General features: G+C 54.0%; 1 protein-coding gene across 3 annotated transcripts; it reads left to right on the top strand.

Annotated features, from left to right (window-relative positions):
• The first annotated feature begins 514 nt into the window (after positions 1 to 514).
• LOC142833458 (chloride channel protein ClC-Kb) lies at positions 515 to 12,717 on the top strand. 3 transcript variants are annotated; one of them, XM_075944882.1, is made up of 21 exons: positions 515 to 540; positions 964 to 1,070; positions 1,679 to 1,807; positions 2,232 to 2,360; positions 3,685 to 3,824; positions 4,191 to 4,268; positions 4,345 to 4,423; positions 4,532 to 4,657; positions 5,006 to 5,090; positions 5,184 to 5,285; positions 5,774 to 5,858; positions 6,113 to 6,286; positions 7,022 to 7,091; positions 7,257 to 7,367; positions 7,721 to 7,934; positions 9,232 to 9,365; positions 11,107 to 11,195; positions 11,349 to 11,432; positions 11,649 to 11,735; positions 12,034 to 12,077; positions 12,588 to 12,717. In XM_075944882.1, the coding sequence occupies exons 2-21, from the start codon at positions 971 to 973 to the stop codon at positions 12,592 to 12,594; spliced, it is 2,067 nt and encodes a 688-aa protein (XP_075800997.1). In that variant the 5' UTR covers positions 515 to 540; positions 964 to 970; the 3' UTR covers positions 12,595 to 12,717. The 3 variants fall into 3 exon arrangements, with proteins under 3 accessions (XP_075800997.1, XP_075800998.1, XP_075800999.1); XM_075944883.1 differs by having other exon boundaries at positions 12,034 to 12,089; positions 12,588 to 12,715; XM_075944884.1 differs by lacking the exon at positions 515 to 540 and adding an exon at positions 1,442 to 1,554 and having other exon boundaries at positions 980 to 1,070.
• The last annotated feature ends 1,120 nt before the right edge of the window (positions 12,718 to 13,837 follow it).

Below are 13,837 nucleotides of genomic sequence, written 5' to 3'. Positions count from 1 at the left end.
GGCCTCTGTGATCTCGGACAAGAAGCCTCACAGTTCTGCGATGCCATTACGGGCCCTTTCCCTGGATTTGGGGGAGAACTCAGTCATTTGGGGTAGTTCTGAGCATGTGCCTTTGCTGCAGCCCTCCCCTCCCCTCCCCCATTATACTTTAAAACCCCTTTCCGTGTCCAGCCGTGTCCAGCCGAGAGTCCAGACCCTGAGGCTCAGCGACAGCAGAGGACTCTCACTCTCCTGCACGGTCAGAGGCTGCTGTTCCCAGACCCAGACCCCAGGAGGCCCCAGGGACCACAGCAAGGGCGCTCGCTCTTGCTGCCTAGCTCTAGATGAGGAAATCCACTCCTCCTGGTGCCTCGGTAGCTTCCTGGTCAGTCAGTCTGGTGAGTTCTGACCAGTTTCTCAAGGACATTCTTAATGGCTTCCTTAACCCCAGGAGGGGAGGGTGTTGATTGGTGGAGGGCACCCCGTCCAGGTGCACCAGGTGAACAGATTCTGCAAACAAAGAGGCTGTGTCCGAGGGCCTTCAGCAGGACGCTCTGGCAGGTGAGGGACAGCTGGATGCTAAGTGGGGCATGGGCTTGGACAGCACCTGCCAGGGCCAGTGCAGACGTGGAGAGGGAGGGTGTGGGGCCTTGAGGTGTTTGCCTGCAAGGATCTCCTTCAGGACTTGGGGGTCTTCTGGCCTCCAGAGGATGGCTATAGGACATCACAGCTGCCCTTGGGGACAGGCTATCCCTGGGCAAAATGACTACTCTGAGTAGTAGAAACAGCCTAGTGTCTCAGGGGGTGGTAGTGGGAGTTAAAACAGGGAACTGGTTCTGATTAGGACTTCTGGGAGTGGAAGGACCCTGTATATGCACAATACACAGTTTTCCCTTGTATTTAAGAATCAGAGTACATTGGAATATTCTAGAAGTGGGGCACAGGTGCACAGTGGCTCACCAAGCACTGTCTACCTGTCGTCAGAGAAAGAATGGAGGAACTGGTGGGGCTCCATGAGGGCTCCTCTGGGAAGCCAGTGACTCTGCAAGAGCTGTGGGGTCCATGTCCACGCGCCCGCAGAAGCATCCGGGGTAAGAACTGGGTCCCCTCCCCCTCAGAATACGCACAGAACCACACTCCCCCTAGGCCCAAGAGCACCCTCCCCACTTCTGTGTGCTCCCAGATGACACGTGCAATCTCTTGGGTGGCAAGGGGTCTGCATGTTCACCCTGTGTAGCCAGAGGACAGAGAAAGGAGGGACCCCAGAAAGAACACAGGTCTAGGCGCTGGAGGCCACAGCTAGAGGGGGTGAGCTTCGAGTGGAGCTGGCAGCTGGTGCTGGGGATGCAACTGGGCACCCCTCCCTGCCGTGCCCTCTGGGATGCAGACCCTACCAAACACTGACTAGAGCGGCAACGTCCAGTTTTTCCAATCCCACTGCTCCCTTTAACCGTTCCTCCAGGTCCCAGTGTGGAAGGAGATGGGGCAGGGGAGGTCAGGGGCCTTTCGTAGGATACAGGCGTGGCATTCACACCACACACGCTTGCCACAAATCATGCTGGATCCTCCTGTGAGGTAGAGTCCCTCTTCATCACTTGGACCTCGGTCCTGGAAGTCCTACCCTGTCGTGCCTGGTCCTTCCTGCCCAAAGCCTGAACAGCTCCCAGGGAAGGAGCTGTGACCCCAGTGTCCTGCCCAGGGGCCCTGGAGTGGGTGAAAGAGCGGCTGTTCCGTGTGGGCGAGGACTGGTACTTCTTGATGGCCCATGGGGTGCTCATGGCTCTGATCAGCTATGCCATGAACGTCGCTATCAGGAGCGTGGTCAGAGGTAAGGCCTCCTCTGCATGCACACCCCTGCAGAGCGATGGCGTTCCTATATGTGCTTGGGATACCAGCTGGACCACCGGGGGCAGCGGGGGAGGGAAAAGGCTGTGAGTGATCAGGCCTGAAATTGAGCCTCACTTGGCCCTGGATTTGCTGTGTGTCTCTGGGCAGGTTCTGTGCCCTGCTGGGACTCCATTATCTCGTCTACACAGAGAGGGTGGAGCCTCTCTAAACTGAGCTTGGCCACCCCTTCTCACCCACCTTCCTCTCAGCTCAATAGCCCTCGACCCCAGGCACAGTTTTCTCCTTCACTTCTCATTGGGTGGTCTCGAGCCTTTTCCTAGACCGTAAGTGGGCACAAAAGTCTGACCACCCCGCCCCAGGGCTGTAGAGGCTCTGGTGGCTCCCTGACTGCTGGGCATCTCCAGCGCACAAGTGGCTGTACAGAGAGATTGGGGACGGTCACCTGCTCCGGTATCTCTCCTGGACTGTGTACCCTGTGGCCCTCCTGTCCTTCTCCTCCGGCTTCTCACAGAGCATCACGCCATCCTCTGGAGGTGAGTCATGGTCACCTGCTTTCTGTCCAGCCTGCCTTGTTCTGCCGTCGCCATGAGTCCCAATCTTTTCACATCCTGCTGAGGAAGCAGCCAGGCCACTTACGCAAAGTCACACAAGGAGAGGGACAGCAGGGGACCCGGTACATCACCCGCTCTATCTGACTTCCCTGGGCTCCTCTGGCCAAGAAGGAGGGCTGGTTTCCATTCAGGACTATAGCCAATGGCCAGATTCCCTAGGACTCTGGAGCTACCTCTAGCTAGTCTGGGGGGAATATTTTTTTTTAAATATTTATTTATTTATTTAGTATACAATATTCTGTCTGTGTGCATGTCTGCAGGCCAGAAGAGGGTACCAGTGCTCTTAACCACTGAGCCATCTCTCCAGTCCCCTGGGGAGAATCTTGAGAGTACATTCAACCCCCAATTTACTCTTCTGGAAACTGTTATGAATCCTATTCATGGGGGGGGGTATGAGGCTGTTTTGTGACTTTTCCTGGGGAGACGCAAGCATGTGCTCATCCCATATAGAGGTCCAACAACAGACCGAAACAATGAATCCACATTAAGCAAACCATGAATTGGGCTGGAGAGATGGTTCAGAGGCTAAGAGTACTGGTTACTCTTCCAGAGGTCCTGAGTTCAATCGCCAGCAACTACATGGGTGGCTCACAACCATCTCTAATGAGATCTGGCGCCCTCTTCTGGCCTGCAGGCATACATACAGGCAGAACACCATATGCATAATAAACAAATTGGACTTACTGGACTTATAGAGAGTATGGGTGATTCAAAAGCTTGAGCATCACTGAAAAGCCCACCCAGCACGGGCGGCAACTGGTGAAAAGTGAGCTTTATAGGCAGTTCTACTAACTGGCAGAACATCATCCCTCCCCTGCAATTGTTGGTGCTGATTAAGCCCTGGGGGAGGGGCCTTGTGAATCCTGTGAGTTTCAGGAGTTTCCTGTACCTTATGAGTTTATTACATGAAAAACAAAAGGAAAAAAATTAAAGTCAGGGTCTCATTATATAGTTCTAGATGGTCTGCGACTTGATACATATACCAGGCTGACCTCGAACTCTTGGAGATCTGCCTGCCTCTGCTTCCTGACTGCTGGGATTAAAGGCATGCGCCTCCATAGCCAGTTTATTTCTTGAATCTTAGCCATCCTCTCTCCCTGCTCTAGGAGGGAATGTTTCAATTCAGAAGGAACAGCTGCACAAGAGGGGCTCCCTAGGAAAGTGCCCCAAGAATGCTGTGCACACAGGGTGCTCGCAGAATTAATGCAGACCCTCTCTCCCTCTGTTCTCTACCTATGTGGACCAGGGTCTGGGATCCCAGAGGTGAAAACCATCTTGTCTGGTGTGATCTTGGAGGATTACCTAGACATCAAGAATTTTGGGGCCAAGGTGGCGGGCCTCTCCTGTACCTTGGCAACAGGCAGTACCATCTTCCTGGGAAAACTGGTACAGACATGGGGGGCCCACTTACCGTCCTATTGTGCTGGCCTTTTCCATATTCCACAGTATAGCCAGCCTAAATTAAGTGAGCCCAGTCTTGGGGGAGCACATCCAGGTCCTCAAGTGTGACAAAAACCATCTTGGAATGGTTGGTGGAGGGTTAGGACAAGGATGTGATGCGATCTATTGCTGGGCAAGGTTTGTGCCTTTGTTCCTTAGGCCCTAAGAAGGAAGAAGAAAGAGAAGGAGGTGGGAGTGGAGGAGAGAGAAGGAGGGGGAGGAGGAGGAAAACAGAAGAGGAGAGGAGGAAGTGGAAGGGTTGGGAGGTAGGGTGCAGCATCCCCAGCACCACTGTACTGCCTCACCCTGCAGGGCCCCTTTGTGCACCTAAGTGTGATCATCGCGGCTTATCTGGGCCATGTGCGCACCAAAATCATCGGGGAGTCTGAGGTGAGAAGCACAGGGTTGGGTCTCCTTGGGGAAGGGCTGTAGAGAGCTGATGAGCCCAGGATACTGTTCTTCCCAGAACAAGACCAAGAAAATGGAAATGCTGGTCGCAGGAGCAGCAGTGGGCGTGGCCACGGTCTTTGCAGCCCCCTTCAGCGGTGAGAAATCCTTCACACACACACACACACACACACACACACACACACACACACACACTGTGTCCTGCAGCCAGGGGATAACGGTCCCCTGAGCTGTGTGTCCCCTAGGTGTCCTGTTCAGCATCGAGGTCATGTCCTCTCACTTCTCCGTCTGGGATTACTGGAGGGGCTTCTTCGCTGCCACCTGCGGGGCCTTCATGTTCCGCCTTCTGGCGGTCTTCAACAGTGAGCAGGGTGAGCCTCACATTGGGACTTGGTCTCTACCCTTCCTCTTCTGCGACTCCTCCCTCCGGCTCCTCTCTAATTCTGCTCCCTCTTCCTCCCCCTCCACTTCTCCTTTCTCTTCTCTGTCCTTCTAAGAGGACACAGGGTCTGACCTGCGTTAAGCAGGGATGGGGTGGGTGGAGAACCCTAAGGGCTGGAGGTGTTGAGTCTAGCTGGGACGCTAGCCAGGTCCCTAAAATTGCAGGGAAATTCGGGGGTTGGGTCTGATGCTGTGTCTGCCTTGCCTGGGTTATTCTGAGACTGGGTTTGGGTGGGAAGGCTGGCACTGGATTTCCACCTGCTTCCCTCTCTCCCCAGAGACTATCACCTCCATCTACAAGACCAGCTTTCGGGTGGACATACCTTTTGATCTACCAGAGATCTTCTTTTTTGTGGTCCTGGGGTGAGTGGGGCCCCAAACCCTGAAAGCCATACACAAACTAAAGTGGTTCTGGCCTCACCCCCTCTTTGGCCTCACCCCCACTTCTGCTTCCAGGGCCATCTGTGGCGTTCTGAGCTGTGGGTACAATTTCTGCCAGCGATCATTCTTATTCTTCCTCAAGGCCAATGGGTTCACGTCCAAACTGCTAGCCACTAGGTATACTGGGCCTCTCAGAGGCTGGCCCCCTCCAACCTCCCATAAAGACCCACCCCTTTCACCAAACCCTTCTTTCCATTAATCCCCCGATGCTCCTCCTAGCTCACACCTGGCTTGTGGTCCCTTCAAACTCCTACAGCCACTGCCCCACTTACGTGAAAATTAAGTCCCTCACTGAGTCTTTCTGGTTCCTGAATTCACATCCCCCTCCCTGATCCCTGCCACTCCTCTCTCAACCTCAAACACACACACCTGCCTTTAGCATTCTGTATGCCCTAGGCCAGCACCCCAGTCCCTTTCTGTTCCAAACTCTCCTCCAGCCCCTCCCCTTCTCACACCAGGTCTCCTGGTCTCAGTGCACCTCTGTCTTCTTGTGGGGAGGGCATCTGGAAGTTTCCCCCCTTCCTCCTCTGTAGTCCTTTCTTCGGCATGAACCCCAAGGATGTGGGGAAGGAGAGGAGGAAAACTGGGACTCTCATTCCCCACAGCAAGCCCTTGTATGCTGCTCTGGCCGCCCTGGTCCTGGCCTCCATCACCTATCCACCCGGTGTGGGCCGCTTCATGGCTTCCCGGGTAAGGCGCACCAAGTTTGGCGATGGCAATAGAAAACCCTCATCTCTGGCCCTTCCATGTATACTTTCTCACCCAGTCCCCTGAAACCACCTAACGAAAATGTCTACAGGTCAATTTTCAGATGTCAAGGTTGTAGCTCTGCAATGGCAGAGCCATCCTCAGAGTCCCTAACTGGGAAGGGGTACGGTAGTTGAGGCTCACATGGACAGCAGAATGAATGGGGACAGGCTGACCTGCCGCTGCCTCTGTCCCAGCTGTCCATGGAGCAACATTTGGAGACACTGTTTGACAACAACTCGTGGGCCTTGATGACCAAGAACTCATCCCCATCCTGGCCAGCGGAGCCAGATCCCCAGAACCTGTGGCTGGAATGGTGCCACCCACAGCTGACTGTCTTTGGGACACTAGTCTTCTTTCTGATCATGAAGGTGACGGCCAGTCCTGGGTGGGAGGGGCTGCTTCCTGAGCTGAAGCCTGGAGCCCTGCCTCCTACATCCAGGTCGCTGATCTGACCATGACCTACTGCACCCCTCAGAAACCCTCCCAGCCTCAATTGCTCCCCTCTTCTCTTCCTCCTCCTCCTTCATTTGAGGGGTGCAGTCTCGTTATGTAGTCCAGGCTTGTGACTTGTGCTCCTCCTATCTCAGACTCCCAGGTGCTGGGTGACAGTGATGTCCCATAGCAACTAGTTCCCTTATTCCTTACAAAACTGTGTGTGTGTGTGCATGAGTGTGTGCATGTGTGTGTGTGCACGAGTGTGTGCACTCGAGTGTGTGCCAGCGCTCCATAGTATAATGTAGAGGTCAAAGGACAACTTGCAGAAGTCAGTCTTCTCCTCCCTCCACATGGATTTCAGGGACCAGGCTGAAGCGGTCAGGCTCAGGGGCAAGCAGTTACACACAGACCCTGGCACCCATTACTCTTGGAGATGGAATAGTTGCCCTCTGCTAAAGGTCAGCCTGAGTGAGGAGAGGAACCCACTGGCATGTGCTCACACCCAGTGGGTGCTTTACTGAGGATTGCTTGGCTCTTTCTCCTGGTTGGTGTCACCTCTAGTGCTGGAGCTGCCGTGGGCCCTGGCCTGGGGGCCTCCCATCCCTCCCTTTCTCTATGACCTCCTGTTTGCTTCTAACTCCTGCCATGTGGATCCAACCTCTCTACAGTTCTGGATGCTGATCCTGGCGACCACCATCCCCATCCCCGCTGGGTACTTCTTGCCCATATTTATCTACGGTAAGACTGGGGTCCCAAAGTTCCGCGAAGGTTCAGGGGCACGAAGGACCTGACTTCCCCGTACTATCTCCCTCCCAAAGTGGTACCGGAGATGGGGCAGGGTCTGAGGGCCTTGGGGGGGATCAGGTCAGCAGGGCTATTTCCTTCACCCTGAGTCTGTGGCAGGAGCTGTCATTGGGCGCCTCTTGGGAGAGGCCTTGTCTGTCGCCTTCCCAGAGGGCATCGTGGTTGGAGGTGAGGTCAATCCCATCATGCCTGGAGCCTATGCTTTGGCAGGTGAGTGAACCTGGGACCAGCAAGTGGGCAGAGCTCGTGGGTTCGACTGCAACAGGAGAAGTGCATAGTAGTCACTGACCTGCCCAATGTGTCCCCACTCCTCCGCAGGCCTGTCCACCCCCTCAGCCATTCCTTCCCCCCAAGCCTTCCACTTTCTCTTGTGTTTTTTTTTCTCCCCATCCGCCACCTGCTCTGAATCCCTTTCCTCTTGCCATGACCAGGTACTCCTGACAGTTGCCAGGACATGCTCTTTACACATTGCTGGGCCTAACCACAGTCACACTATGCCCACCTTGCCCTCTGGGTGAGTTGGCTCCTGGCCTGAATCACCCACCGTGGCTCTGTCCCTGCAGGAGCTGCTGCCTTCTCGGGGGCGGTGACCCACAGCATCTCCACGGCGCTGCTGGTCTTTGAGCTGACCGGACAGATCGTTCACGCACTGCCTGTGCTGATGGCAGTGCTGGTGGCCAACGCTATCTCCCAGAGCTGTCAACCCTCTTTCTATGATGGCACCATCATCGTCAAGAAACTGCCATACCTGCCGTGGATTCGTGGCCGCAAGATTGGGTGAGCCTTGAGCTGGCTGATGAAGTGATGATACCCAGAGTAGTCTGGGGGTGGAGGGATCCCCGGAAATCAGCAGCACAGCTGACTCTGAACTGTACAGGGGTCAGGCTGATACATAATTGCCCTCTAGACCTCGACATCCCCAGAGCCCTATGGGCTAGGTGAGGACCTAGGTCTCTATCAGGCGAGGCTGAGAGGGAATGAGCACCAGGTCAGGGAGGTCCTTCTCCTCCCTACCCCTGCTCTGATGGCCTTTCTGGGTGGTGGGCATGCAAATGGGCCCTGAGATTCTTTCTTGACTAGACTGTACCCTAGCATCTTTGGTCCCCAAAGCAGCACAGCTCAAAGGCTTCAAGAGTCACTGAGTCCAAGGTACAACTCCAAACAAGTCTCAGTTTCCCCACCTTTAAGATACACATGATTTGGGGCTGGAAAGATGGCTCAGCAATTAAGGGCACTGACTACTTTCCCAAAGGGCCCAGGTTCAAATCTCAGCACCCACGTGGCAGCTAACAACTGTCTGTAACTCCAAGATCTGACTCTCACATAGACTTACTTGCAGGCAAAACACCAATACACATAAAATAAAAGTAAATAATAATAAAAAAAGTTACTTATGGTTCTAGCTGGGCAGTGGTGATACACACCTTTAATTACAGCACTCAGAAGACAGAGGCAGGTGGATCTCTGTGTGTTTGAGGCCAGCCTGGTCTACAAAGTGGGATCCAAGGCAGCCAGAGCGGCTACACAAAGAAACCCTGTTTCGAAAAACAAGACAAAACACAACAACAAGAAAAGAATTGTGTGGTCCTCAACCTGGGGGACTGACCCCATTGGGCCAAATGAACCTTTCACAGGGGTCGCCAAACACCATGGGAAAACACAGATACTTACGATTCATAAGACAGCAAAATCAGAGTTGTGAATTCGCAACAAAAATGATTTTATAGCTGAGTGGTAGTGGCACACGCCTTTAATCCCAGCACTCCGGAGGTAGAGGCAGGTGGATCTCTGTGAGTTTGAGATCAACCTGGTCTATAGAATGAGTTCCAGGACAGCTAGGGAAGACAGAGAAACCCTGTCTTGAAAAACCAGAAAAAAATTATGGTTGGGGTCCACCACAGCACGAGGAACAGTTAGCAGCGTTAGCACAGCTGCGAACCACTGGTGTAGCCCCTGCAAACCCATCCTAGAGAAACACAGGTCTCTCCCAGTAAGGCACCAAGGACTCTGCCCTGTCCCAGGGGCGGACATCTCCCCATCCCAGGGCCTGACGGGTGCCCACCTCTGCCCACAGGTCCTACCCAGTGACTGTGGATCACTTCATGAACTGTACCCTTACCACGCTGGCCAAGGACATGCCCCTGGAGGAGGTGATCAGGGTTGTGATCTCCACAGATGTGACCCAGTACCCGCTGGTGGAGACTACAGGTCTGTAGCGGCTGCAAGAAGAAGGCAGCTGCCTGAGAGAAGGGGTTGAGCTTCCTTCCGCTATTCTTCCTCTAAGGCCCTCAGTGTCCCAGGCAGCAAGGGCAAGCATGATGTCAGTTCTGCTCTCTAACCCAGCTCTGCAATTGGGCGGCCGTGTGACCCGGCGCTAGACCCTTCATTTCTCTGGGTTTCATTTCTTCATGGAGAAAATGGACCTAAAGACCACTTCTGCTAGAGAAAGTGGGGTGATGTGTTTAAACTAAACATGAGGGGTGCTTGTAAGGTGGCCTGGGGCTGGTCCTTTGGATTCTGGGAACCAAGCCTTGTGTGTTAACTCAGACAACAGGGCTACTGCTAGGGTCTTCCTGAAGCTTCCTTTCTGACCCAAGTGCCATCTCCCTCCCCCATTCCCCACTTCCAGTTGCCTTTATGAATGGCATTAAGTCTTAGGGGGATCTATCCTGAGCACCTTCTCCAGTTCAGAAAGCACATTACCTAAGTGAAGAAGAAAACCAGGTAGGGAGGAGCTACCTGAGCCCCATCAGGGCACCTATCCATCCACACATCCCCTCTCTGCAAACGAGGTGGGGCGCACACTCGGCAGATTGTTGGAGTCTGGTGCTCACTTGCCCTTGAGCAGTGAGCAACAGGCACAACGTGGTCACCTATATGCCCCCATCGAGAAGAATAAAGTCAGTCCTTAACCAGGGAAAGAGTGGTGGATGTACCTCTCGAGTTGTATGAACTACAGGGTCCTTGTATGAAAATATGAAGGTCACCATGGGTTCCCACGCAAACGTCAGAAGCTTCGCCCTTCGCTAATGGGACGACTTTAGCGTCACAGGAGAGATCACGGCAAACACGTATTTACTTATTTCACAAAAGGAAGGCCCTGCCAAGAGGCGTCACCAAGAATTGGTTTGGGTTGCAGAACTCCCACTGAGACAGACCCTGGCTCTGGACACCCCCTCCCAGTCTACCAGGAAGGAGCTGGTTTCTAAAATGAGGGAGGGGCACTTCTATTGTGTTATCTAGTTACAGACTGAATCCAGGGCCTCGTGCACGCTAAGCAAGATTTCTTCTGCTACTGAGCTACAGTCTTTTTTTGGGGGTGGGGTGGGGGAATGTTTCAAGACAGGATTTCTCTGTGTAGCCCTGGCTGTCTTGGAACTCTGTAGACCAGGCTGACCTTGAACTCTCAGTGAGTAATGCCCACCAACCCCACGATGCCTGTAATGCCCAGCATATGTCCAGGCTAGCCAGGCTGGCTTAGCCTCAGCACTCAGTAGGACCAGCGCTCAGTAGGATCTCAGGTTACAGTGAGCCTCAGGGCTCACCCTTCCACTGACCTGACTCAGATTTTAAACAACTGGACTGAAAACAGAAGAGAAAGCCCAACTGTGATAGCCAAACGCCCAAAGGCTGATGTCCCCAGCTTCCCCCTCCTAAAATGGAGGGTGGGGGAATCAGAATACCCGCTGACCCACTGGCAGCCTTGCCTGGATGCTCTCAGCTGCCATGTCCATGTGGAAGCTGAAAGGTTTAGGGCAGTAGTTAGCCCACCAAAGCCTCAGTTTCCCCTTCCGTAAACAGGGTGATAAGGATTCTGAAAGACCACACACACACTCTGTAAGTTTCCTCAGACATGAGGGCACCCTGCGTAGTCTCGGCACATAGTAGGTGCTCAGCGAATGTGATGTCTATGTTCATAACATGTCCCCCCCCCCTCTGGACTTCCTAGAGTCTCAGACCCTGGTGGGCATTGTAAAGAGGAACCACTTGGTGCAAGCCCTCCAGATGGAGCCAGCTTCCTGGGCTCCAAGCCAACAGGTGGATTCTCCTACCATGTGTGGGGACAGGGTGGGGGTGTGAGCAGGGCTGTGAAGGGAGGAGATGACTAACCTCTTAGAGAGAGGAGAGAGGAGATCAGGATGTAGCAGCTGGTGGCTGGCTCAAGTCCCCGCGGTCCTTTCCCATCCCCAGCCCTGTCTCCAGGATATCTTGGCTGGTGGCTGCCCCATACAACCAGTGACCCTGCAGCTGTCGCCAGAGACCTCCCTGCATGAGGTAAAGGGGGAGTTAGAGCGTGGGGGTGGAGGTGGAGGCCTGATGGGGGAGGCTGGTTAACGGTGGACCACCAGGTTCCTTCCATCGGAGGCTCACCCAGTTCCTCACACGGACTCCGGCGACCCCTAGTGGTCAGATTGCACATTGCAACCTGCTCACCAGGCACAGAGCCGAGTAAAACAGGAAGTCAGCTGTTTCTCTCAATCCCCCCTCCAGACACACAACCTCTTCGAGCTGCTGAACCTTCAGTTGCTGTTCGTGACATCACGGGGCAGAGCTGTGGGCTCTGTAACCTGGGTGGAGGTACTAGGATCTTGAGGGCGGGGCAGAGCTGAGGATGTGGGAGTGCCAAATTCCTTCCCGCCAAAGGTTAAGGCCTACCTGGGACTCTGATGTAACCCACTTTCCGGATGAGAGTGGCCACTGGGCCTGGGACCCCAGCCAACCCTGCCGCTCTCTGGGTTCATTGATATTACTCGTGCACGGGACAGGACCCTGCTCTCAATCTTTCCCAGGGGAGCCACCAGTGCCTAAGCCCCTGAGGGACAAGTCCTCCCCTCCTCTAACCACTCCTCCTCCCTGTCCTCTCCATCTCTGTTAGTTAAAGAAAGCAATCTCAACCCTGACCAATCCGCCCACCCCCAAGTGAGTCAAAAGGTGCGTGTGTGTGTGCAAGTGTGTGCGTGAGTGTATTGTGTGCACGCGACTGTGTGTGTGAGTGTGTGTATGTGTGTGCGAGTGTGTGCACGCGACTGTGTGTGTGAGTGTGTGTGTGCGAGTGTGTGCGTGAGTGTATTGTGTGCACGCGACTGTGTGTGTGAGTGTGTGTATGTGTGTGCGAGTGTGTGCACGCGACTGTGTGTGTGAGTGTGTGTGTGCGAGTGTGTGCGTGATTGTATTGTGTGCACGCGACTGTGTGTGTGTATGTGTGCGGCAGTGGGTGGGAGGGGCAGCCTGGTGGGTGGCAGGGGGATGTCAGCAGCGGGGGGGGGGGGGGGGGGGCGCAGCAGCCTTGGAGTCTGCAGCCTAGAAGGGGCAATGGGGGGCAGAAGAAGGAGGGGCGGCTGCTGCTGCAGAGCTCAGTTTCCTGGCACAGCAGGGCCCCTCCACTCAGCCAAGAAGGGAGCCCCATTGTTACTTCTCCCCATCCTGAAGGAGCTGAGAGTAAGTGAAGACATCAATACATCAATGTGTCCTGTCACCAAGGGGGACCCTTGTGCCTCCTGGGATCGTCTGTGGCCAACCAAGAACTTCGGAGAAAAATAAAAGTGACGTCTAGAGCCACTGCTCAGCCCTCTTCTCCCTTAAGGTGGTGCGGAGCGGGGAGGGGGGGGCCTTCCGGGATCAAATAGGCCTCTCTCAGTGGCCCTTCTCACCACGGTGACCAAGGAGCCCACCTGAGTGCTCTATTGCTACGATTTCTTTGTCTGTCTAGACAATTATCACAGGGTAATCTGTGTCCCCCAAGGACTAAGTTTCATCTTACAGACTTGGCCTGTGCCCTCCCTACTCACAACCCCCAGCTCAGGTACAGCAAAGCCGGTCTCATGCAGTTCATCCTCTCCAAGGGACGGCTCTAAGATGACCACTGGGCACTCCAGCCCTTCCACTCAATCAGGTGACTGCCTCAGCATAAGTCCAGGGTTCCCCAATACTTCAAACCACCCATGTCTTTACCCCAATCCATATATCTACTACAACCCTGAGTACTGAATGCCCTATACCCCAAATAACACACAGAGACCGTGACCAATGAACACCTTGCCTGCCATACCCATGCTGTGCCCTTTGCACTCCCCAAGTTTTGTGCCCCCAATTCACTTAGATTCCATATCCACCTTCACCCTCCCATGTCCTATTTCCAGGGGATGTGTCAGTCCTTGGGGATTTTGTCTTCAGAAAAGTCACACCTTTCATTTCCTTTCTGACCTGGTTCCCACCCCCATCCCCACCTCCAGTCTATAAATCAACAGATATAAAGGGGAGTTGAAAAACAAGAGTACAGGGCTGGAGAGATGGCTCAGCAGTTAAGAGCACTACCTGCTCTTCCAAAGGTTCTGAGTTCAATTCCCAGCAACCACATCTGTAATGAGATCTGGTGCCCTCTTCTGGCCAGCAGGCACACATGCAGGCAGAATACTGTACACATAACAAATAAATAAAACTTAAAAAAAAAACAAGAGTACAGAAAAGAAACAAAGGAAGGAAGATCAAGCAGTGGTGGCTCATGCCTTTAATCTCAGCACTTGGGAAACAGAGGCAGCCTGGTCTACATAATGAGTTCTAGGTCAGCCCAGGGCTCCATAGTGAGTCCCTGTCTCAAAAAAGCAAACAGGGCTGGAGAGATGGCTTAGCCGTTAAAAGCACTGACTACTTTCCCAGAGGACCAGGGTTCAATTCTTGGC

Source organism: Microtus pennsylvanicus, chromosome 13, assembly GCF_037038515.1.
Source record: "Microtus pennsylvanicus isolate mMicPen1 chromosome 13, mMicPen1.hap1, whole genome shotgun sequence".
NCBI classification, from domain to species: Eukaryota; Metazoa; Chordata; class Mammalia; order Rodentia; family Cricetidae; genus Microtus; species Microtus pennsylvanicus.
The sequence above is the reverse complement of the archived record's forward strand: the minus strand, read 5'-3'. Positions and strand labels throughout refer to the sequence as shown.

Excerpts from the sequence above, each read along its gene's own strand:
- LOC142833458 (XM_075944882.1), top strand. The coding sequence starts at position 971 with ATGGAGGAACTGGTGGGGCTCCATGAGGGCTCCTCTGGGAAGCCAGTG. Across the intron at positions 11,433-11,648 it reads CAGAGACCTCCCTGCATGAG|ACACACAACCTCTTCGAGCT; the intron begins GTAAAGGGGGAG and ends TCCCCCCTCCAG. Across the intron at positions 11,736-12,033 it reads GCTCTGTAACCTGGGTGGAG|TTAAAGAAAGCAATCTCAAC; the intron begins GTACTAGGATCT and ends CATCTCTGTTAG.